This window comes from Taurulus bubalis, assembly GCF_910589615.1.
Source record: "Taurulus bubalis genome assembly, chromosome: 11".
NCBI lineage: Eukaryota > Metazoa > Chordata > Actinopteri > Perciformes > Cottidae > Taurulus > Taurulus bubalis.
Genome location: NC_136599.1, coordinates 27,862,720 through 27,888,980, shown reverse-complemented (window position 1 = coordinate 27,888,980; position 26,261 = coordinate 27,862,720). Strand labels below are relative to the sequence as shown.

General features: G+C 46.5%; 1 protein-coding gene across 1 annotated transcript in view; it reads right to left on the bottom strand.

Annotated features, from left to right (window-relative positions):
* Positions 1 to 24,109: 24,109 nt before the first annotated feature.
* The window catches only part of ccnq (cyclin Q), a gene marked incomplete at its 5' end in the record, with an annotated part of 6,796 nt that continues 4,644 nt past the window's right edge, over positions 24,110 to 26,261 (bottom strand). The window contains 2 exons of the mRNA XM_079226710.1: positions 24,110 to 24,248; positions 26,252 to 26,261. The exon at positions 26,252 to 26,261 is cut by the window's right edge and continues 209 nt beyond it. Coding sequence (XP_079082836.1) covers positions 24,159 to 24,248; positions 26,252 to 26,261 — 100 coding nt within the window. The 3' untranslated portion in view covers positions 24,110 to 24,158. The remainder of the gene's footprint in view (positions 24,249 to 26,251) is intronic.

Sequence of the window (26,261 nt, the reverse complement as noted above, 5' to 3'; positions counted from 1 at the left end):
ACTCCACCCTGAGCCGGGCGCCGAGTGAAGGTCCCGCGGCCTCAGATCATCGCCGGACCGGATCGACCCCCCGCAGCAGGTGCGACGCACCGAACCCGAGACAAACAACGCAATTGATACCCAGTAGCTTGTAGCCCGGTGCACACTAGCCCGGGAGCACCAAGAGGAGCGCAGCAGAGGGCGGCATCAGCCCTCCATCAGCTGCACGGGACACGAGCGGATGGACGGATGATGGGCACCATTAGCCCGACACAAGCAAACACACGCGCGCATCGTGCCTTCGCGCTGTGGCGTGCCCTCCTGTGGGTTAGCGGTGTCAGGCCTGTGGTGAGCCGGGCCACATCCGGCCTTGTTCCACGCGCAGAGTCCCCTAAAACCCCGTGCTACATGCTAGGAAGGAATCACGGCGCATCTTCACCTACAACATCGGCGCTCGGGCGCCCGGGGGAAATAACAGTCACGCACGCAGGCACGCACGGACTCACCGACTCACCGTGCAGGCCGAGCTCAAGGACATCAGCATCAGCGCGCGAGTGGGGAGGCAGAATCCCGTTAATCTGCGTGTGCGTGGAGCGGAGAATGTCCCGAGCCGGATGAGAGGAGCTATACAGGGGGGAGGATGAGACACCACGACGGGGATGAACACTCCACTCTGCACGGTCACCTGACGGTTACACAGCGAGGTCTGCGGCGAGAGAGAGAGAGAGAGAGAGAGAGAGAGAGAGAGAGAGAGAGAGAGAGAGAAAGGGAGAGAGAGGGAGAGAGAGAGAAAGGGAGAGAGAGAGGGGGGAAGGGAGAGAGAGAGACTTTAGAAAAAACTTTATTCTGTTAGCCTGTTCTTATGACGAAAAAAATTACATTATAATAAAAAATGAAGTAAAAGATGCTAAACACAGTATAGAACGTTAAAAAATATTCTGTTTCATTCATAGCAAAACGCATGAAACACAGTCTCCTCGTAGAATGTCCCTTCAGCTCCACACAGCCGGTCTACACGCTGGAGTCCACACTGCTGACGGTCCGCCCCACTCAGCAGTGTTCCAGGGACCCCCTTCAGGTCCGGAACGAGGCGCAGCTCTGGAGAGGGTCCATCGGGTCTGGCATGTCCTCTCCTCTGCTCCTGCAGCATCCTGACCTCCTCCGTCGGTCTCTCGGCCCACCTGCTCAGGATGCTCCCGCTCTGCCGAATGGACTTCAGCCCGAGAAGAGAAGCCAGAGCAGGTGCGTCTGTCAGACCAGGACCAGCCCCGTCCACCACCTTCCTCAGGGTGGTGGTCCCCGAGGAGCCCAGCATGCTGCTGAGCCCTGGTGTCGTACGGTCCTGCATGTCCATCCTGGTCCCGTTCACGTTCAGAGTGCTTATTCATCGTTCTCCTCAGATAGCTCATCACCGACCTTCCGCACTAGTTTCTTCACCCTGTAGTACTGATCAGTGAAGCCTTTGCTGCGCATGAGAAGCCGAGCAGAGTCCCATAACTTAATAATAATACATTTCATTTTCTAAACGCACTTTTTTTTTAAAACAAACTCAGAGTTCCACAGAGCCAATATATACTAAAACAAATAAAAACATAGTTAAAACATAGTTAAACCAACCCCTAATAGAAAATAAATAATAGCTGACAATGAATCAACACAAGGTAAAAAATGCCTTCCTGAATAAAAAGGTTTTTAGGCAAGTCTCGGTCGCCCATGGTTTCTTTTTGTCAGAGTCCTCTATTTTCATTCCCCTCTCGTGCTTAGTTTCCTGGAGAAAACTTTTAATTCTGCCAACACTGTAGCTTTTCCTGCCACTACTGCGTCTACGCCTGGACTCAGAGGGCTCACTACCAGCAGAGTCCTCCTCCTTATTGGACCCAGACTCTGCTGCTCCTCTTCCTGCTTTCCTGGAGCCCACTGCTCCCTTCTTTGGCTTCTAGCGTCCCCCTACCTTTCCTCTTCAGATGTCCGACTTTAAACCCCTTCTCTTCTGCCTCCATGTCAGCCTCATTTCCTGCCAACACGACATCTTCCACAACTTCATCATGCTCATAATCCTCTGCTTGTTTGCCTATCTCCTGCCTCCTACCGGCCTCCACCTGTTCTCCAGCAGTCGCCTGCCTCTCCTGCTGCTCACCCGTCTCCTTCTGACCCCCTCATCCACCTGCTGGACCACGGCCACCTGCTGGAGCCCACTCGGCTCCTCCTGACCCCCTCATCTATCTGCCGGACCCCACCTTCCCCCTCTCCTACCTGGCCCACCTGCTGGACCACGTCCACCTGCTGGACCTCACCTGTCCCCTCCAGTGTTTGTATTAATGAAACAGTTATTCAATATAAACCTGAACTATTGGGATCTGGGTGGACTACCAAGATAGCTGCAGTGGATTATTCTGCCGCATGATGCAGGTTACGTCCTAACTCTCTGTATCGGTCTGGTGGTTTTACAACTGTGCCGCTGGAGGTTGTGCGTGTTGAAGTCTGTGTCATAGTATCTTGAGATGTAACTGGAGGTGTTTCTGCATCAGAACCAGGTGAGCTTACATCTCCATCATTCACTATTCGTCCGTCCCTTCCCTCCTGGAAAGTCTCTGAAGGACTGTGGAGAGGTCTCAGATGGCGACGTTTTTTTTGCGCAGTTTTGCACCTGGACTACCTTGGTGTGTCACCTTGCTTAAGGACCGAAGCGGACTTTGCCCAGCCTCTTTCATCATCCACGACTGTGGCTCAGTGGTTGTCTTTCAACCAGAGGATCGATGGTCCGAGCCCCGGCTTCGCTAGTCCATGTTGATGTGTCCTTGAGCAAGACACTTAACCCCGAATTGCTCCCCGTTGCTGTGTCCACGGTGTATAGAGCAAAAATGTAAGTCTCTTTGGATAAAAGCATCAGTGAAATGTAATGTAATCCAGCTTCACAGCAATGCTGGTTCCAGGCTGATGGTCTGGTAGAGTTCTGACGTCATTCTTGTCGTTGTAGGCCCGTCTGTAGCTCTGTTTCATCCTCTCATCGCTCTGTCTCACTTTGTGGAGGTCTGGCCTTCCAGGTTGTAGATTAGCCTCCAGTGTAGGTACTGTGGTACGGATTTGCCTTCCAAGCATTGAAGCATTGAAGCGGGTCGCTCTGTAGACCAAAAGAGCTAAGAACGGGTCAGTTTGTTTCAGGATCCGTTTGGCTGTCTGTACAACTCTTTCTGCCTCACCGTTTGCTTGAGGGTAGTGAGGGCTGGAAGTGACATGTCTTAAATCATACTTCTTAGAGAACTACATGAAAGCTCTGCCTGAAAATGGGGAACCATTGTCTGTGACGAGTTAATTTGGGCACCTTCATCTAGCAAAGATGTTTTTTAGCTTAGCTCTCATGGTTTTACCTGACATGTCATTGAGGTAGGTTATTTCCACATGTCGTGAAAAATAGTCTACAACGACCAAGTAGTTCTGTTTGTTCAGCTCACATATGTTGGCTGCTACTCTTTCCCTGTAATATTTCAGACCTCATCATTCGTGGTACTACTATTCTATCATTATACGACACCAGTCCTTCTGAAACTGTAAGGTGATGCCTGGAAGTGTCGTAGTCTTTTACCTTGTCAGGCACCTTAAGAGCATACTTGGACAATCCCAACATCACGTAGTGTTGAACCATCTGCAGTTCTGCATCCTGTAAGGTCTGCTGTTTGACCATGTCGAGCTCGGTGGCTGAAATGGGCCATGACTCGTGGATTGTTTTCTCATAGGCTTCTATTTCACTGATCAGCTCCACAATTTCCTGTATGACAGTAGCCTGGGGATGTCTAGATAGTGTATCTGCTATGATAAGTTGTTTCCCCGGCACATACACGGCTGTAACGCATCATACGTAGTAAAAGTCTCTGACACCTCATAGGAACCGTGTCAAGATCTTTACAGTTTATCAAGGGAATAAGTGGCTTGTGATCACTCTGTAGAGTAAAGGAATCTAATCCATAGGAGGTACCTGGAAAACTTCTCACAGGCCCACACTGCAGCGAGACACTCTTTTTCAATTTGTGCATAGCGCTGCTCAGCATCAGTGATTGTTCTCGAACAAAACGCTAATAGTTTTAACTGTTCATGTTTCTGAAGCAGGACTCCACCTAAGCCATAGCTCCTCGCATCTGCACTGATAATGGTAGGCTTGCTCACATCGTAGAATGCTGGGATGGGTGACTCTGTGATGGGTTGTTTTACCTTCTTGAGGGCCTCCTCCTGCACTGCACTCCATGCCCATGCCACCTCGACCTGCCTAGGTGGTGTATCATACCCAGGATAATTCTCAGATCAGTGACATTGTTTGGTGGCTTAGGTTGAGTGAAAGCCTTGACCTTAGCCTCATCTGGCCGAATGCCATGCTCATCAATTTAGTGTCCAAAGTATTTGAGTTGTCGCTGGCGCAGGAGATATTTGTTGTGGTTTAGCTTCAAACCAGCCTTCTCCAGGTTGTTACGTGGTGGCTGCGGTTAGGACCCAAACGCTGACGAAGAGGTAAAGTAAATTTATTTCCAAAAACAGACTTCCAAAAACAAAGGATCGAGCATCAAAAACAGGGATCGATAAGGGGCACAGGAACAAACAGGTAACACACCAACTAACACACAGTACAATCTGACAAGGAAACAGAAGACACACAGGGCTTAAGTACAAGGGGAAGGTGTGGGTGATTAGACACAGGAAGAAACCATGAGGGCAGGTGAAGGGAATGAGCAATCAGGAGACAGGGCAGACATACAGTCCGTTTCTCAATACCCAAGTTCACAAGTACGGACTTGTGAACTTTTGGAGTCTGGACTTGGAGTCTGGACTTGGGAGTCCAGACTCTCAAAGACAGGAGAACGCAGGACGGTCTTTCTGCAATTGGAACAGCAGCTGACTTGATGACGTCACCACCTCAGCTGTTGTTGTCATGAGTTACTCTGATTCTTGACTGTAAAGTATTTTTACATTCAAACAAAATATGACAACCCTGCTTTTTTTGTACTGGTTTCACAGACATACACATACCATTGTATATATATATATATATATATATATATATATATATATATATATATATATATATATATATATATATATATATATATTGTGTGTATATATATATATTATTGTGTTAATAATAAGTAATAAGACACCGCTGTAGTTCAAAATAAAAGTTAAATTAAAATCTTAAGTTATAAACCTTTACCTTTCCCTCATTAAAACTGATTTAATGTGACTGTGCATAAATAATAATGATTGCTTGTTAAATCCTCGAAACAGAATTATATCTCATGTTTAATCGATACGTAGACATCGGAGCCAGCGGATCATTTCAAAAAGTCCAGCCGAGATCAGGCTGCTGTCGGCGGGCAGCAGAGCGCTGACGGCCCGGTGCTGCGGGGCTCACGGTCCCGCGAGCAGAACCTCAACTCGTCGGCGTATCTTTATAAGTAGGCCGATTCTTGAGAAAGCGACCACAGATTTGATGCTTAAACAACTAACTTCTCGCCTGAAAACATCCTAAAATTAAACTTTGTGACTCAACAACGGTAGTATTCAGAGAATGTCAACTTTCAGTTATGAGTTTTCTCATCCGTCATTGTTCCCCGTTTGCTGGTCCGAAATGCATTCTGGGATATTGGCTCTCTCAAGTACGCTCAAGTCTGCTCTGATGCGTCCCCGGTAAAATGGGCGGATCAAGTCACATCCGGGCATTTTCACCGTTCTTGGCGAGAAGCGGACTTTTGAATTGGAACAGTACTTGGGCCGCGACTGATGACGTTTCACGAGTCCAGAGAACACGAGTCCAGAGAAGAACGCTGATTGAGAAACGGCCACAATCACGGCAATCACAGGAGAGGAAGTGCAGAAACACAGAGGACACACAAGACAAGGACTTCACAATAAACAGGAAACCCCCAAAACCCAAACCGTGACACCAGTGTGTCCAGAGTCTTTTGGAGTCTCACTTCATGGACTTCTTCTGCGTCTGGATAAATAAGGATGTCGTCCATGTAAATCCGCCAGGCCTTCTTGATCTTTCAAGGGCTCAGTCATTTCACGTTGACATATTTCTGGTGCACTTGTGATTCCAAATGGCAGTCTATTAAATAAATACCTTCCAAAGGGAGTTATGAAGGTAGTGAGTTTGCACTCTCTCTGTCTAGGTGGTATCTGCCAGAAACCACTTGCTGCATCTAAAAGGGAAAACACTTTTGCGCCTGTGAGTTTAGGTAGGATGTCATCTTTTGTGGGCAGAATAAACTTCTCCCTCTTCACTTCTTTATTCAGGCACTTTAGATCAACGCAAATCCTTAGCTGCTCTTTGTTCTTCTTGGGTACAGCAACAACTCTGTGGGTTCCTTGATTGGCTCTATCACACCACTGGCTACCATGTGGTCCAGTTCTTTTTTTTACTTTAGAAAGCATAGGCACTGACACACGTATTGCCGTAGTCACACTGTGGGGTACAGTGTCCTCCTGCAGTCTGATTTTGATGGGCTTTATCTTCAGTCGGCCTATGTCAGCTGGGCTGGCATCACTCAAATGCTATGTGCTTTTAATCTCTTCTATTCGCTTGACTAAGCCCATAGCGATAGCTACATTGTGGCTCAGCATGTTGCGTCCATGTCACCCCTTGATCATGTTTATTTTAAACCTAAACGTTTGCTTTTTCCACTCTGTGGTAGCTGTGAAGTAACCCTTGCAGTTAACTCTACCTCCTGGGCTGGCTAATTTGGTTACACCGGTTTTCAGTCGTGGCTTAATTCTCAGCAGGTTAAAGGTATTTTCTGAAATGACATTAAATCAGCCCCTGTGTCGATTTTGAATTCAACTTTAATATATTGCACCGGCAGTTTTACCGTCCAGGCCAGCTGCTCTGCTCCTAGACCAGGGCCAGCTGCTTTGCTCCTAGACCAAGGGTAGCTGCTCTGCTCCTAGACCAAGGCTAGCTGCTCTGCTCCTAGACCAGGGCTAGCTGCTCCTAGAGCAGGGCTAGCTGCTCCTAGACCAAGGCTAGCTGCTCTGCTCCTAGACCAGGGCCAGCTGCTCTGCTCCTAGACCAGGGCCAGCTGCTCTGCTCCTAGACCAGGGCTAGCTGCTCTGCTCCTAGACCAGGGCTAGCTGCTCTGCTCCTAGACCAAGGCTAGCTGCTCTGCTCCTAGACCAGGGCTAGCTGCTCCTAGAGCAGGGCTAGCTGCTCCTAGACCAAGGCTAGCTGCTCTGCTCCTAGACCAGGGCCAGCTGCTCTGCTCCTAGACCAGGGCCAGCTGCTCTGCTCCTAGACCAGGGCCAGCTGCTCTGCTCCTAGACCAGGGCTAGCTGCTCCCAGTACTGAGAGTTGACAGAATCAGGTTAACTGTTGAGGGTACTGGTAGAAAAAGAAGAGGAAAAAGCAAAGAGACTACGCATTGAGAGGAGAAGCGCATGCGACATCTTCGGAACCGGAGGAGGAAGTGACACCAGCCAGCTTTACCTTTTGAGTTTCATCAGTTGGTGTCACCATCATGGAGATCATTCCAAACAATCATGTCGCGCTAGAAGCTCACTTTGTGATGATTCTTTGAGAAATTGAAAAATAAATTGGACACAAACTGGAGAGCCTAAGGAAAGAAAATATGCATGGAAAATTTGAAACTGCATTTTCACACAGAACTTTAGTGAAATCAACAAATCTTTTCTGTTAAACATAAGTTCACCTGACACAAAGCGTTTAGACTTCAAATGATGAGTGGAGTCAATGTAGTGTGTTGAGTTCTATCATAAACTGCAGCCGAGCATACTTCCCAGCATGCATTGTCCCAGAGTTAAAAATCCTCTTCTTTTGTAGTTGAAGAAAACACGAGTATTTTTTGCATGTCAAAATAAGTCTTGGTTGTTTCTTTTCAAAATAATGAAACATTGCAAATTAGGATGGTCAGTTTCTGTTCCTCCATACACCAACACATTTAACAACTCCACAGGTGCAGCTTCACAGGGTATTTAGTACAAAGTCGCTCCAACAAAAATAACTGCTCTTCAAATGACAAAATCTGTCTGTAAGTTTGAGGGAAAAGAGGTTGATTCAACTTCAATTTAGTAAATTTCTTAGAATGATTGCTGAAGTTTAGTTCATTTTCACATTGCCATAACATATAAGATGACATTCAAGTAATCATTCAAGCCAAGTTCAGTTAACGGGCGTTAAGGGAACTTGTGTTTTTAAGTTGAAAAAGCGTAAAATGATTGACAGTGTGTGCATAGTGTAGGCAACAGATTGATAATAAAAGACTGTCAGTGTTGTCATCTTAGCTTGTCATCTTTATTCACAGAGTAGAAAAACATGCATAATTTAGTGCCCACACCACAAAATGGCCACCTAGGTCGACTCTACACCTCCCTCAGAAGTGTCAAGTAACGAAATACAAATACTTTGTTACTTTAATTGTAGACATTTTGGGTATCTATACTTTACTGGAGTATTTATTTTTCAGACGACTTTTTACTTCTACTCCTTACATTTTAACGCAAATATCTGTACTTTCTTTGGTGGGCTCTGTGTGAGATTTGATATTCGACTTTAGCCAAATGTTATCTGAACTTATATGGAGCATGGAGCATCTTACCATGGAGTTCCACAGGGTTCTGTGCTTGGACCAATTTTATTCACCTTATATATGCTTCCTTTAGGCAATATTATCAGAAAACACTCCATAAACTTTCACTGTTATGCCGATGATACTGAACTATATCTGGCGATCAAGCCAGATGAAATCCACCAGGTCGCCAAACTTCAAGCGTGTCTTAAAGACATCAAAACCTGGCTGCCTGGAACCCTGCCTCAGCCCTGCTGATGCAACCATGGCCCTGCTGATGCAACTGGCCTGGAGCCGTCCTGCCAGCTGCCATGGCCCTGCTTTCTCCTCCCACTGCCCCTGGGATGCCCCTCCTCTCTACCTCCTTCTGCTTAATGGATCGTGGCTATCTGGATCATGGACCATGCCTACTACTCATTATATGAATAATTTCTGTCACATTCATGTAATGTGCTGTAACTCTGTTACGTTATTCATTCTGGCCACATGACATCTATTGCTTCTGTCCATCCGGGGAGAGGGATCCTCCTCTGTTGCTCTCCCTCAGGTTTCTTCTCCTTTTTTCCCTGTGAAATGGTTTTTACTATCTTTATTGGGGGAGTTTTTCCTGATCTGATGTGAGGTCCCAGGATAGGGATGTCATGTGTACAGACTGTAAAGCCATCCGAGGCAAACTTGTATTTGTGATGTTGAGCTATATAAAATAAACTGAATTGAATATTATTTCTATATGTAACATCTGTATGTTAATTGCGCAAAACTATAGTTTTCGTTATGATAGTCGATTATTGACTAAATGTTGTAGTAGTAACCAAGTAACGTACTGGCTAATGGTAAATTTGCAATGTTTGCTATCGTTAGGTACTTGCCAAGACATGCCATGGTTTTCTTGATAGTAAAAGGCTGTGATTCAACGTTGCAAGTTTGTTTGTTGGGCTCTGTGTGACATTTGAAATTCGACTTTGGTTGTAGTCTACAGTTTGTTGATAAAGCATGTACTAAGGATAGGCATGATCCTGTCTGTGTTTGAGAGTGCGCGCACCTGTGTAGGGCAGGCCCCATGGGTCCTTGTAAAGAGGTAATGGGCCCAACTATTAGCCAAATGCAGTTTAAAATGAATTAAAGTCGGACTATCTCATCAATAATGCTACTTTTTGGTCATGCCAGCAGCTGCTTGTGGTCCTAAAACTCAACATAATTGCATAGACCAGTGAAGCTGCTCCCTAATTTGTAGTCTGACCTTCTTTCATGAACTTCAAGCAGGACATTTAATACAGCGGAAGTCCTAGATAATCTGAGCTTGTGGTTTGAGAGAAATAATATGAATCTCAATCTGTACCTGTACATTAATTTTCTCCACAGAAGAAACACCCCACTCGTCTAGAGACGTACACACAACTTACTTCATCAGCCTCTGATATCAGAATTCAATATCAGAGAGAAGATCGTTCGCACTACAACTGACAATGGATCAAACTTCCTGAAAGCCTTCAGAGTTTATGGGCAGACTGACGAGAACAATAATCCTGAACCTGTAGGAGAGGGTGATGGAGAAGAGGATGGTGGTGGCCAAAATGATGATTATGATGAAGATGAGGAAAGCGTTGAGGGTGTTGAATTTGTTGATGCCGGACCCCTGTTGGACGAAGATGACTACTTGGAATACCAGCTACCCAAGCACCATCGTTGCGCCTGCCACCTCCTCAATTTAGTGTCCACAGTTGATGCTTCAAAAGCAGAGGTCAACCCATTCTACAAGCGTGTGGCAAGGTCCACATTTGCCAAATGCTCTAGCCTGTGGTACAAAAGTTCAAGATCAACCACTGCATCTAAAGTAATTGAAGACCACTGCAAACTCCAACTCGTAAGGCCTGTTGCTACAAGGTGGAATTCATTCTTCTCAGCCGTAGAAAGAATAGTGAGAATAACAAGAGAACAAGGCGAGGGAGCCCTTGCAGCTGTCTCTAGTGAACTAGATATACCTAAGTAAGTGCTTGATTTTCTGCCTTTCAGTTAATGAAGTGATTAACAATAGATTAAGTTACATTTACAGAACTGTAGAACACATGTATGCACTATGCCAGGGGTCGGCAACCTGCGGCTCCGGAGCCGCATGCGGCTCTTTAGCCCGTCTGTTGCGGCTCCCTGAGGCTTTGACAAAAAAAAGAAAGACAACTTTTTTTTTTTTTTTTTGCTCAGTGGAAAAACTTTTAAAGGGAAGTGCTCTTATCTTGGAGTTTTAGGTGATATTGTGTCACTGAAAATAAAAATAAATGTTTAAATATTTCTTGCAATAAAATGTGCGTCACATCCTGTCACGTCAAGCCTCCGCCCTGCAGCTGCTACTCGTGAGTCAGAGCCCGCCTCGCGCGCAGATGAGTGCAGAAGAGCGATTCCTCAACTGCTGCAGCAAACTGAGTAAAGTAGATCTACTTTCAGGAAGTGGATCACGTCTCCAAACTCCACTCCTGCTGCTGGTTCCGTGTCAGCTCATGAGACAGTGAGGCGTCCGTTAGTAAAAACGGATCCGTCCTCCGTTTGCGGTGCTCTAGTGAGGAGGACGCTCAGTGTAAACGTAGCAAAAGATATGCGTTTAAAATGTAAAACTCACTGAGGAGGACAGGTATAACCTGCTACCTGCAGTTACAGGACTAACACTCTACCACGAGTCACACATATAGATAGACCTGAAGGTCTGCATAGTTGTGTTTTTAATTAACCTTAATGTAGCCGACACATGACTATTTTTTGTTTGATAGTTATAAACAGGTAAAATAGCAATACAATGTAAAAACAAATATTCTTGTTCTATAATTTCTTAAATACAACAAACTATAGTTTTTTGTATATATAATATGACTATATATAAAACTTCAGAAGCTGATATCAAATAATTTTTGCGGCTCCAGACAAATTTTTTTGGTGGAAAAAGGTCAAAATGGCTCTTTGGATACGAAAGGTTGCTGACCCCTGCACTATGCCAATATGCAGTCCCCAAATTTACTATCAATGTGATTTGTAGCAACACAACTACATTTCTGAAAGTCTCAGATGACAATATGTTTCCTTTTTAATTATCCGGTTAAAGGTGCTACATCAAGTAGGCTAAATGTTCCATGTTGTGTTTTTCTTTTCTTCTTTGTACAGGTTTACTCCAGACAATGAGCCCAATTGCCAAGACACTTGACGTCCTTCAGGGAGAAACCAGTGTGCAGATGGGATGGTTGGTCCCAACCATAACTCTGCTAAGGACGAAGCTCCAGCACCGTCACGTCGCCTCCAAGTTCTGTGAGCCTTTGATTACGGCACTTCTTTCAGGCCTTCAAAAACGCTTCGGAGAGATGCTTGCAGATCCAGAGCTAATAGCCGCAGCCATTCTAGTTCCCAAATGTAAGACCTGCTGGACAAGTGACAAAAATAACTGTAAAAAAGTGTCTCACTTTTCAACTTCCCCTCAGTATGTGTAATTTCTATGGAGACAGTGAAATTACATTTAATGACACACACACACACACACACACACACACACACATACACACACACACACACACAATCCAATACACAATTACAATACAGTCATATGGTCTAAATTATCCTGATTATGGCTTTTTTATTCCACAGGCCTTATAGACTATATTAGAAGCCACTTGGACTGTCAGGCTGAGAATTTACGTCATTGAGGGGTCCCAATCATCTGAGGAAGAGGACTTCTTTTCCTCCTTGAAGAAGACCGGCCCTCTTGAAACGACCCAGCAGTTGGATGCGTACCCGGGGTGCCCAGGAGGAGACACATTAGATGTACTGAAGTCTTTCCCAGCTGTGTGCCAGCTTTCACTTAAGTTTAATAACTGTATAATAATTTAATAATTGTAATAAAATGTGATCATTTTCAATGGGCATATATGCAGCTGAAACGGGTAGCCTAGTGCATCCCACATTTTTCAACATAACATTTTAAAACATTATAGTCATTATGGCCTTTATAAAAGTGATTGTTTTGGGGGAGGTGGGGTAGTGCACTATAGGCCCCTGAGAGGCTTAAGAGTTTGTCCTTAATGGAAAACAAATTCCCCTTACATTACTTTTACTTTTATACTTTTAAGTAGTTTTGAAACCAGTACTTTTACACTTTTACTTAAGTAAAAAGCTTGAGTTGATACTTCAACTTTTACAGAAGTATTTTTAAACCCTAGTATCTATACTTCTACTTGAGTAATGAATGTGAATACTTTTGACACCTCTGCTCATCACTCACCCAGTGCTTAGGGCACCTAATTGAGGCAGTGCTGGGAAGCTTGATAAAGGGCAGAGGGGAGATCACATGGGGGAGAGGAGCTGGACAAGCAGGAGAACAGACAAGAGGAGGACCTCCTAACCTGGACTTTGAGTTTGTTTCAAGAACCACTTTCTCCTCCAGGACGCTTTATGTTTATTGTCGGACTTTTTGATTTTTGATTTAAAGGACTTACCTGAGTTGCCTGTGGTATGGAAAATAAACCTTCACCTTCCTTTAACCTTCTGATTGTGCCTGTTATTCAGCTATATTGCACTGCCCCACCCTAGCCAGCCTTATGGACATCCTTTGCCACTACAGATGCTTAACATGGACTTCAGAGCATATCTATTGTCTCCACACGGCTCTCAACATGGCGACGGCCAGCTAGCAGCTCACGGTGCTTTACCGTAGGGGGGGCCGAATGGTGGGGTGCTACCCATCCACAACACTGTCATGGGGGAAGAGCCCCCTCCAAAGGGCCACAGGTTACATCTGAGGGGTCTACAGATGACTGGTGCAGGGGGAAAGCTCTCACATTAATCAGTCATCTTTTTTGTGTGTGTGAAATATTGGATCTTTCTTATCTTGACCTGGACCTGGACCAGTTGTTCAAATGAAACAATCTAATAAATTAAGAGGGGAATTATCTCTTTGGTGGACCTGCTAACAGCTCATAGACATCTGAAGGTAACCACTGCTTTTTTAACCTAAAAAGGTTGGGAGCCAGAACCATAATATCTATATATTATTTTTTATCGCGGGGAGAATTATCGGGGTCGGGTGCTATGCAGACCGGGCGGCGGGCCAGGCAGGAGACCTGGGCGAGCCGATCGCCGGCAGCATAGACTAGCTCTAGGGACGTGGAACGTCACCTCGCTAGCGGGGAAAGAGCCGGAGCTGGTGCAGGAGGTGCAGCGGTACCAGCTAGATTTAGTTGGGCTCACCTCCACGCACAGCATGGGCTCTGGAACCAAGCTCCTGGAGAAGGGTTGGACTTTGTCCTTTTCTGGAGTTGCCCAGGGTGAGAGGCGCCGGGCGGGAGTGGGGATACTCACGAGCCCCCGGCTGAGCGCCGCTATGTTGGAGTTTTCCCCGGAGAACGAGAAGGTCGCCTCCCTGCGCCTACGGGTTGCAGGGAGTAAAGCTCTGACTGTTGTTTGTGCTTATGCACCGAACAGCAGTTCGGAGTATCCGGCCTTCTTGGAGTCGGTGGGAGGGGTCCTGGAAAGGGCGCCGCCTGCCGACTCCATAGTTCTCCTGGGAGACTTCAACGCTCACGTGGGCAATGACAGAGAAACCTGGCGGGGCGTGATTGGGAGGAACGGCTTGCCCGATCTGAACCCGAATGGTGTTTTGTTGTTGGACTTCTGTGCTAGCCACAGTTTGTCCATAACGAACACCATGTTCGAGCATAAGGTGGCTCATAAGTGTACCTGGTACCAGAACACCTTAGGCTGGAGATCAATGATCGACTTTGTAGTCGTATCATCTGATCTGCGGCCGTATGTCTTGGACACTCGGGTGAAGAGAGGAGCAGAGCTGTCAACTGATCACCACCTGGTGGTGAGTTGGATCAGATGGCGGGGGAGTCGGCTAGAAAGACCTGGCAAGCCCAAACGTGTAGTGAGGGTGAACTGGGAACGTCTGGCGGAGGACCCTGTCCGGGAGGTCTTCAACTCCCACCTCCGGAAGAACTTCTCACAAATCCCGAGGGAGGCTGGGGACATGGAACCCGAGTGGACCATGTTCAAAGCCTCTATTGTGGACGCGGCTGCTCGGAGCTGTGGCCAGAAGGTCATCGGTGCCTGTCGTGGCGGCAACCCGAGAACCCGGTGGTGGACACCGGGGGTGAGGGAAGCCGTCAAACTGAAGAAGGAGGCCTTTCGGGCCTGGCTGGCCCAGGGGTCTCCTGAAGCAGCTGACGGGTACCGGCAGGCCAGAAGGGCTGCAGCTGCGATGGTCGCGGATGCTAAAACTCGGGCATGGGAGGAGTTCGGGGAGGCCATGGAGAAGGACTTTCGGTTGGCCTCAAGGAAGTTCTGGCAAACCATCCGACGGCTCAGGAAGGGAAAGCAGGGCCTACCCCAGGCTGTTCTCAGCAGGGGGGGGGAACTGCTGACCCGGACTGGGGACATCGTCGGGCGGTGGAAAGAGCACTTTGAGGAACTCCTAAACCCGGCTAACATGTCCCCCGGAGAGGGGGCAGCGCCGGAAGACTTTGGGGTGGTTTCTCCCATATCCCTGGCAGAGGTCGCTAAGGTAGTCAAAAAGCTCCTTGGTGGCAAGGCGCCAGGGGTGGATGAGATCCGCCCTGAGATGCTGAAAGCGCTGGACATTGTTGGGCTGTCTTGGTTGACACGCCTTTTCAGTGTCGCATGGGGGTCGGGAACAGTGCCCATGGACTGGCAGACCGGGGTGGTGGTTCCCATCTACAAGAAGGGGGACCGGAGAGTGTGCTCAAACTATCGTGGCATCACACTGCTCAGCCTCCCGGGAAAAGCTTATGCCAGGGTGCTGGAAGGGAGGCTCCGACCGCTTGTCGAACCTCAGATTCAAGACGAGCAGTGCGGATTCCGTCCCGGTCGTGGAACAGTGGACCAGCTCTTTACCCTTGCAAGACTACTGGAGGGGTCCTGGGAGTTTGCCCAACCAGTCTACATGTGCTTTGTGGACTTGGAGAAGGCTTTCGACCGGGTCCCTCGGGGGTTTTTGTGGGGGGTGCTGCGGGAGTATGGGGTGCCGGACCCGTTGGCACGGGCTATCCGGTCTTTGTACGCCTGCAGTAGGAGCTGTGTTCGTATCCTCGGTAGTAAGTCAGACACGTTCCCGGTGGGTGTTGGCCTCCGCCAGGGCTGCCCTTTATCACCGGTCCTGTTCGTGACTTTCATGGACAGGATATCTAGGCGCAGCCAGGGGGCGGAGAGGATCCGGTTCGGGAGTCTCGGGATCGCCTCTCTGCTGTTCGCGGATGATGTGGTCCTGTTTGCCTCCTCGGATTGTGACCTCCAGCATTCACTGGGGCGTTTTGCAGCCGAGTGTGAAGCGGCAGGGATGAGAGTTAGCGCCTCCAAATCTGAGGCCATGGTGCTCTGCCGGAAACCGGTGGATTGCTCCCTCCAGGTGGGGACAAACTACCTACCCCAAGCGAAGGAGTTCAAGTATCTCGGGGTCTTGTTCACGAGTGAGGGTAAGGTGGAGCGGGAGATCGACAGACGGATCGGTGCGGCTGCAGCAATAAAACAGGCGCTGTACCGGTCCGTCCTGGTGAAGAGGGAGCTGAGCCGGAAGGCGAAGCTCTCCATTTACTGGTCGGTCTATGTTCCAACCCTCACCTATGGTCACGAACTCTGGGTCGTGACCGAAAGAACGAGATCTCGAATACAAGCGGCCGAAATGAGCTTCCTCCGCAGGGTGGCCGGGCTCACCCTTAGAGATAGGGTAAGGAGCTCGGACATCAGGGGGGAGCTTGGAGTCGAGTCGCTGCTCCTTCGTGTCGAAAGGAGTCAGCTGAGGTGGTTCGGGCATCTAGTCAGGATGCCTCCTGGACGCCTCCCATTAGAGGTTTTCCAGGCACGTCCAACTGGTAGGAGACCCCGGGGAAGACCGAGGACACGCTGGAGGGATTATATCTCCCGGCTGGCCTTGGAACGCCTCGGGATCCCCCAGAATGAGCTGGAAAGTGTTGCGGGTGAGAGGGAAGCCTGGGTCGGCCTGCTGAACCTGCTGCCACCGCGACCCGACCCCGGATAAGCGGCTGATAATGGATGGATGGATGGATTATTTTTTATTTTTTTTACAAAAGTAACTAAATGAAAAAGGAAGTCAAGTGATTTCCCTGTGGTGAAGTAGAAGTGTAAAGAAACAGTGCGGTGCATGAGTAAATGTACTTACTTCACTTACCACCATGCCTTCATGTTATTCTGGTAAGTCAGTAGAAATTCAAACATCCAACATTTAAAATGTATGCACCTTCCGACAGGACAAATTCCTTGTATGTGAAAGCATACATGGCAATATATGGTTCTGATTCAGATTCTGATAATGTTTGGTTGACAAGTGAACAAAGTGCAAAAAGTGCATGTTTACTATACCTAGGGATGCTGTGGAGCCCACACAAAAAGCACTGGAGTTTAGGGTCCCCGGTGGGAGGGCCACGGATCCCGGCCTGGGAGAATGAAGCCGTGGAAGCAGATCCTTCCTCCTCTCCTCTTCCTCCGTAAGACCAAACTAAGCAGCGGCCCAAGGCGCGGTCCGCCGGGCTGAAAGCTAGCACACTGTGATGCTGAAGAACAAAGAACCATATACATTCACTTCATACAGCACACACACACACACACCACCCCATACACATGCATGTCTTTCCCCAACTGGCTACTGTTAAAGCTTGTTTGCAGTGAGTCAGTGTGAGAAGTGAGAGTGATTGAAAAATTTACTCAACACCTGGTGGTAAAATCATTGATCAGGACATTTAATCTTTGCAAAGAGGAGCAGAGTCAGAATTACAACATGATATGTCAATTGCGTATCCTGGACTGCTCAATGAATGAGCAGAGAGTTACCTCTTAAATACATTAATGACACAATCACAGAAGCTCTCATGACGTCTTCAGATTGGCTTGCATCGGCATGGTGATATGATAACAAGGAACACCACGTTCTTCACACAGAGACATGGAGGCATCCACAGTCTCAAGACTCCATCAGAAGGTCACTGTTAAAGCATACATATGTTTTAACAGGAGAGTAGGTCAAATGAGAAGCCACACGCCTTCACACAGTATATGATTAACAATATAACTGTGAAACAGTACTTGTTTAAGAGTAAATAATGTTTTCTTCGAACAATGAGAAAGAGCAATGTATTTATAGATGAATCAGATGAACGTATCAATAGATATCCTCTACACTGCAGGGAGATGGACCACAGACTTGCGGATCCATGCAGCACACACACACACACACACACACACACACACACACACACACACACACACACACACACACACACACATCTTGATGAAAAGCTTTGTTGCTGATTTTATCTTTCTCTCCTCTTATCTTGAACTGTTCCACACTATCTCCCAGAGGCATGTATAAAAAAAAAATCACACTTTCTTTGTGGATGGGTGCTAATGTGTTTCATCAGTTCTACAAATATACACAGGAAAGGCTTCTTTCTCCTTTCAAAACCCTCATCTGGAAAGAAGTGGAATCTTCTAAGAATGGGATTTGTGCCTGAGTAGTGTCCAAGTCACACACATGATGTGCTTATGCATGCCTAAAATTCTCTTAACTGGCATCTAAAACCGGACAAACACAAACTGAAACAGATTTCACGCATGCACGCACACACACACACACACACACACACACCTTAGTATCACCCACAACTTGACTTTTCTTCATTGACTGGTAGCTTATGCCGTGTTCACACCGGACGCGACGCGAATTTGCGGCGCGACCAGTTTACATGTAAAGTCAATCCACAGACGCGCTGCGGCGCGAATGTGCGGCGAGATAGACGCGTTGGAGGCGGAGCGAACAGAACGTTTGACCTGGGGCGAACAAAGCGAAGGACGCGGCGCGAATTCGCGTGAGTTGAATTATCCCAACTCTGGCGGAGAAATCGCGTGACGCAAAGTTGCGGCAGCCAATCAGCGTTGAGAATCAGCGTTGAGAAGCTCCGCCCGTCACCACCGCCTCTCCCCGGTTCTGAATGAATCTGCTGCTGCTCCGCCTGAAACAGCGCTGACAGTGGCTTCATTGAGACGCTGTTGTGGGACTACGGATAATATTATGAACCCAGACACCATGGAGTTTGATGTTCCGACATATGTGGAGTTTACACAAAAAGTATAAATGGGGGGTGCCGGCTGCCGGTCGCTGCGGGCCGTGTGTGTGGGTGCGGCGGCGTGCGCGCGGGGGATCCTTTTTTGAGTCGGACCGGTTTTGTGTCAGACAATATTTTCACGGACCGGCCTTCACGGTGTAGACGAAAAATATGACGTAATACGACCGGCATAAATACAATTATAAAGTGCATAAAGATACACATCACCATGACGCTGCATTAGTGAGGCCTGAGCTTGTTTCTCTGCTACGAGCCGGTCCGTCTCGGGGAGACGGGAGAAAAAGACCGAGCCCCGACGTCTGTTGTTTATGTCCAGTCTACTGACTCTACTCCGTACCTTAAACCTTTATGTCACTCTGTCACTTCATTAAAACCCGCTTCACAAAGACACGATGTTGGAATGGAGGCAGGGTTTAGAGCTTTTTTGGCGATCTCAGTAACTCTGCCTTGATTTCAATCCAGAACACAGAGTTGTAACGGACTTTTAAGTTTCACTTTTGGGGTAACGTAAGGAACCTCTTGACATGTGTCAAGATGTTACGTTTTGAGGCTACGCACAGACGGATGTATCCGTTTTTTTTTCAAAATAAAATATTTTTCCGACTTTTTTTTACCCGGGCGGCGGCGGCGCTCGAAGGGGGTCTCGCCCGGGGCGTAATTACATGTAGAACCGCCACTGTCTACAGGGTCGATAACTAAAACGCTCAGACAGCAGCTTCTCTTCCAGAAGGGAGCGAGGAGAAGCTTATGCTAACGTGCTAACGGTATGGTGGTATGGCAGGTCTGCTGTTTACCATGTTCAACATGTTAGTTTAGCACGTTAGCATGTTCAATTTTGCTCATTAGAACTGAACACAAAGGACAGCTGAGGCTGATGGGGATGTCACTGGTTGTGCATGTGCAGTGCTTATAGAAAAACAGGGAATCATTGCCAGAAGCATTCAATGTCTTGTGGCCATGAATGTCTGTCCCAATGTGTGCCAAACCAAACCACGACCCAGAAAGAAGCGTGTATCAACTCGTGGACTTGAGGCTCGTGCTTGTGACAGGGTGAGATGCAAACATTTGGAGTCCTCCTCAGCTATAACGTTAGCTAGTAGAGTGCTGCTTGGTGAGCAAGCAGTGTGAGTTAGCTCTGAGCCTCTTGCCCATGAGAAGATGCTCGCTTCCTTCTGCACAGGGATTTGGTTAACGGGTGTTTAGGGGAAAGAAACTAGTTCCTCCATGAAACTGCTCCAACAAGGTCTGTGGGTTATCTGGAGTAACCAGGTCAGGATTTCCTGAGAGACTTTGCTGTGGTTTTGGGTGCTTTGAGCACCAGAAGAGTGTCATCTAGTTCCATTATAGTGGAGAGAAGGCAGACCTCTGTACGACCCATATGTGCAACACTCTGCTGCTCGCACCAAAACAAGCTAGAGAAATAACACGATAAGAGGAAAAATATATACACTCAAATATATACACTTGATTTTGGGGTTAACTGTCCCTATAAGCTCTCAATAAAAAATAACGTAAGTTATTCTTAAATGTATCTCCGGGTATAGAAAAATACTTGAGATTAGAAACCAAGCTTTCAGGGGCTCGACTCTAATGCGTGTTCACACCGGACGCGACGCGAATTTGCGGCGCCGCGTCCACCGCGGAAGTTTACTCGCGCGAGTAGAAAGAGGGCGTTCACACCAAACGCGAATTTGCGGCGCGACCAAAGGGGCGTGGCTTAGCTCTGTCGCTTGCCTCTGTGAGAGACAAGCGACGAAGCTTTCATTTCCGCTATCGACCATGGAATAAATAACCACTAGTTCTGCTTTATACTTGTTGTGGAAGTCCCAAACATGTGGGAACATGAAACGCCCTCGTGTTTGGGTTCATAACATCATCCGTAGCCGCACACAGCTCGGTGAATTTCACCGACTCCTCCAGGAACAGCGTCTCGCGTATCTCCGTAAAACGATACCGATTATGCCATCCACCATGGAAATAACCACCAGTTCTGCTTTATACTTTTTGTGTAAACTCCACATATGTCGGAACATCAAACTCCATGGTGTCTGGGTTCATAATATTACCCGTAGTCCCACAACAGCGTCTCAATGAAGCCGCTGTCAGCGCTGGTTCAGGCGGCGCAGCAGCAGTTTCATTCAGAACCGGGGAGGCGGCGGTGGTGACGGGCGGAGCTTCTCAACGCTGATTCTCAACGCTGATTGGCTGCCGCAACTTTGCGTCACGCGATTTCTCCGCCAGAGTTGGGATAATTCAACTCACGCGAATTCGCGCCGCGTCCTTCGCTTTGTTCGCCCCAGGTCAAACATTCTGTTCGCTCCGCCTCAACGCGTCTATCTCGCCGCACATTCGCGCCGCAGCGCGTCTGTGGATTGACTTTACATGTAAACTGGTCGCGCCGCAAATTCGCGTCGCGTCCGGTGTGAACACGGCATAACAAGCGCTATTTGTGTTAATGTTGCCGGTGAGAAAGGGTGCATCTTGAAAGGTCTTGATAGACTTTGACTGACGGCTTGGCTTATCTGCTGACCCATCCATCATTTCATCTCTTTCTGCTCCATTCCATCCCACAATACTAGGAGCGTGCGCGCACACACACACACACACACACACACACACACACACACACACACACACACACACACACACACAGAAACGGGCTTTCTTATATCTACTGTTTATGCATTAGGCATTTAGTGTTTAGAAGCGCTTGGTTGATGTCTAATAGGTCTGGGGGCTCAAGAGCTTGTATCAGTCCAAGGGCACTCAGCTCCTAGACTGCAGGCCTGATATAATATTATCATCCCAGACTGTCATTTTGACATAAACACACGGAGACGTACACACACACACAGCCGGTTGTGTGTGACCTTCTGACTTCCCCTCAAGCCCAGAGTAAAGGCTGAAGTGATGTGTAAGCAGATCAGAGGCGCACGGCGGAGAGGAGAGGCGATCAGAGCGGGCTCAGAGTGTTGAAGTGTGATGCAAAGATAAGCTCCCCTCCATCCCTTGGAGACAGAGGGGGGGAGCAGAGAGAGGGGAAAGATATGGGAGACAGTGAAGAGGACAGAAGAGAGAAAAGGGAGTGGAAGAAAGACCAGGAGTCAGATAGAGGGTGAGCGGCGGCGGGCAAACGAGCTGGAGAGAGAGAGAAAGGTGGCGAGAGGATGACCGGAACGGAGCAAATGAAGAGAACGACAGACAGATTTTTCCCCAGCAGCTACATGAGGGAGGGAAAAAGGTGGAGTTAGAGAAGAGTGACAGATGAGAAGAGGAGAATGGCTCCACTAATCCATGTGTCCTTGGAAAAATATTGATTTATTTTCAAAAGAAAATGTTTCTTTCAAAAAACATGATTTGTGTCAATATTTTGAGTGAAAGACCAAGAGGATAAACAGCAAAGTTTTTTTTCACAGCCAGTTTTGCTTATATTTACTAAGGGTGCCAATAATTCTGGAGGGCACTGTACACTAATATTACACTCCACTTTCACAGAGTTAAATCAGCGCTGGGTCCCAACATCTCCAAAGCTGGCGTCTTCTCTCCTCCCGGCAGCGGAGCTACAGTAGCGGTCCTGTTTGTAGACGCTGCATCAAGGCTCTGTCATACGCATGTGGCTGTGGTTTCACCTCTTAGCCCCTTGCAGGGTTCATACACATTCTTACCAATAGATTTCCATGACTTTAAACCAATTTTCCATGACCAAACATTTTGTGAAATCTCAGTGTAAACATGAAAAAGTGAAGTATTTAAACTAACAATGAGAATACAAAGCATACAGTAAACCTTAAATGACAAATGAATGAGAATAGTTTGATTAAAAGAATAAACATTTATATAGATGTCTATGTATGCCTGCTTATATTTTGAGCATCTTTCTTTTAAAAGCATATTCATTATTTCAAACTCAGCGTAAATGAACGTCATGAACACATGAATATAACACATTTACATGAACACATGAATATAACACATTTACATGACTTTTACTAAACTTTTTGGATTGTATTTTTTTTTCAAGGACTTTTCCAGGCCTAGACATAACCATTTAAAAATACCATGACTCTTCCAGGTCTTCCATGACCGTAAGAACCCTGCTTTTCCCACTTTTTTGCATTTTTCAAAATTATGCAGACCTGTTGTTTCAAGTTATACTTTACATTGGGGTGCAACGTAGGGTCATGGTCAGCTGGTCCCTGTAGTGTTCACCAAATGTTACTCAAAAAGAAGCAAATAGAACACTTGTTTGATGGTGCTGATGTAGATGAAGGCTTTATCCAAGGGGAATAATTGAATTAGTATCTGTGACAGCCGGACACAAGCCAACATAAACTAGTGAGGGATAAACTTGTATTGTCAACTCATTGTTGGTTTCAGTTTTCATGGCATTTATTGACAAAAAGAAAATCACAAGATTGTTGCCCACATATTCTTCATCTGTATGAAATTACAAACTGTCTTTTTTACAAATTCATGAAAATGTCTGCACTGCAAAAACAGACAAGACAAGAGTTCATAAACCGAGACGCACCAGATATCCCACTATAATCACCATGACGACTCCTACAGTATGGTGAGGTCATTGTGCAAATGATTGCATTCGCATGTGAATCTATGTTTGTATCATAATATGCAATGCCAAGACCCGTATTTGTGTATGAATGAACGTACCTCATTACCAAATATTATCTTGAATATATAAACCAGACATTGAGAAGAGACATACATTTAATAATCACAACTATGCTTTATGCATGTTACTGAAAACATATACACACGTTTCATACTTTGTTAACTTATTTGGTCTCATTTATAGACTCACTCTCATTAGTTCAACAAACAGTACTTTAGTCTTTTGTATCAGATTCCATGGTAGAAGTGAATGACAGTTAGCAGGAGGAACATTCAGGCTCCCTCATGTGGCGCAATAGGGTACTGCACATATTAACGTTACATGAAAGAAACTCTGCTCATATATTTGACCCACTTGTGGTCTCGACCCAGTGTTTGACATCGACTGGTCTAGTATTACCAAACGCCACTCGTGATTCCCATGCATTTTCACGGATTAGTTGCAATTATTGATTAAATATCGATATCTTTCCAATAAAATCCATACAGTTGAAATGGGAGGGAAAACATGTTATGTGAGGAGTGTGAAGAGATTTCTGGTGCCGGGGTGCATTTGAGAAACCTGGTGCTGATGATATACTCCAGAGCAAGTCAGGCTGCTGCAGCGCGGTGATCAGGGAGCAGAAAGAAATGTCTCCCCACGGTGGCAGGAAGCAGTACTACTTTCTGCCACAGCTCAGACTGGGGAAAGACAGAGCACACACACACACACACACACACACACACACACACACACACACACACACACACACACACACACACACACACACACACACACACACACACACACACACACACACACACACACACACACACACACACACACACACACACACACACACACACACACACCTCAGATACACTTGGCCTCCATGTCGTAGAGTTGAAGAAGGTCAGAGACCACAGCGTCGATGTGTGCTTTGGTCACGCCCACGCACAGCACCTACGCACACAAAACACGGGCTTCAGTTCCGCACCTGGCTTCATCAGAGGTACACACATTGTCCACACTCCTAGATTGTGTTGCTTCGAGGACTGAAGCAGGAAACCATAACCCATCACCTTTCCATTTAGTGACTTTCAAAATCCACTCTCCTACAAAAGAGACCTCATTGGCCACCAGCCTCCAATTACAGTGAACAATGAACAGCTGGGTGGTCAGGTGATGATGACAGCGTTTTTCATAGGGTCTAAATTTTTGCTAACTCCAGTGGAGGTCTGTTGATTACGCAGAACAACGGGACATTGTCATACTGATATTCCACTATCATTTGAACAGACATGCAAACTCATGAGGGGTGAAAAAGGTGACACCAGCGGGGAGTCAGTGCTAAAAAGCGTCACTCGTCGAGAAGCTTCTTTTGGCAATACCCAGGTGTACAAATATATATATATATAACCGTTAAAAAGTTTGGGGTCACTCAAACAAATGTTCAGTTTCTTCGCAATTTCCTGCATTAGAGTCTTCATCTCTAAGAACAAGAACAGACTGGAGAATTTCACATGAAAGTTCTCTTTCTGGCCAGTCTGAGAGTATAATGGAACCCACACATGTGATGCTCCAGATACTCAACTAGCTCAAAGGAAGGCCAGTTTTATAGCTTCTCACCACCATAACTGTTTTAAGTTGTGCTAACATAATTGCACAAGGTTTTCTAATCTTCCGTTAGTCTTCTATGCGATGACAAACACAATGTACCATTAGAACACTGAGTGATAGCTGCTGGAAATGGGCCTCTATACATCTATTTTATTAAAAACCAGACGTTTCCACCTAGAATAGTCATTTACCACATTAACAATGTAGAGTGTATTACTGATTAATGTAATGTAATCTTCATTGAAAAGCATAACTATATAGATTATAATTAACTGGAGGATACACTTGTTTTCTACACGTAGATCTTAACCCTTAAATATAAACAGTAGCCCGGTAAGCCGACTAGCTTGCTATTAAAAAACTGGTGGGAGAGAAATGAAGCCGCTATAGACATCTTAACGCTGATTGGCCAAGACTCGACACGCCAAAGATCTTCTATTTGCTAAGAGCACAACTTCATTTTTTTTCCGTGTCTCACTTTGATCTCAGAAACGCCGGCCAGTTGAACCCCCCCTCCCAAAAACTCTTCGGATCTACACGATTCAAGTGGATGACATATTTTCATTTCAAAACGGTGATTTTCAACGAAAGGTGACAAGTTTGCAGGTATGTTTGAATATGATAATACTCAGAATTCGATACAGGTCCTGTAAACGGCACATTCTGTTTGGGTATTCAGTATTAGGCCTCGTTCTAAAAGTATCGTTTTCTGATTAAGACATGCGTGAACAGCCGAGGAGGAGCATTCTTTAAACATGTAGACAGCGCAGTGGGGATATTGATTTTTACTGCAGTTTATGACGGTCTCTACAGCCAGCTGTGTGTTGTGTGGCCCCCTCGTGGGAAGAGTAGTCGTCCCGTAACCCAAGGTAGTCGGTTGGATCCCTGGTGTCCCCACAGTTCGCTTGTTGAAGTGTCCTTGAGCAAGACACTGAACCCTCGGTTGCCTCACAGCAGCACACTGCTCCTTAATTACTAAGGATGGTTAATGCAGATAATTATTTCCCTAAGGGGATTAATAAAGGATCATTCTTCTTCCTCTTCTTCTTCCTCTTCTATAACTTATTGGATAAATACAAGTAGCTATTTTAACCCACTCTATGATCTTTTCTCCTAAACCGATCACTTAGTTTTGGTGGCTAACCCAAACCAGAATCACACCAGTCATCCAGCTGCTGGGAGCTCTCTGGTCTCCTGCTGCCTGCTGGGAGGACTGGTCCTCTTGGCAGGTTTGTTGTGGTGCCATATTTTTTACAGCTTATATTAATGATGTAATGGTGCTCTGTTATCTTGTGACCTATTGGACACAGGTGGACTTTATTTAATTCATTATGAGACAGACAGACCTGCCACCAC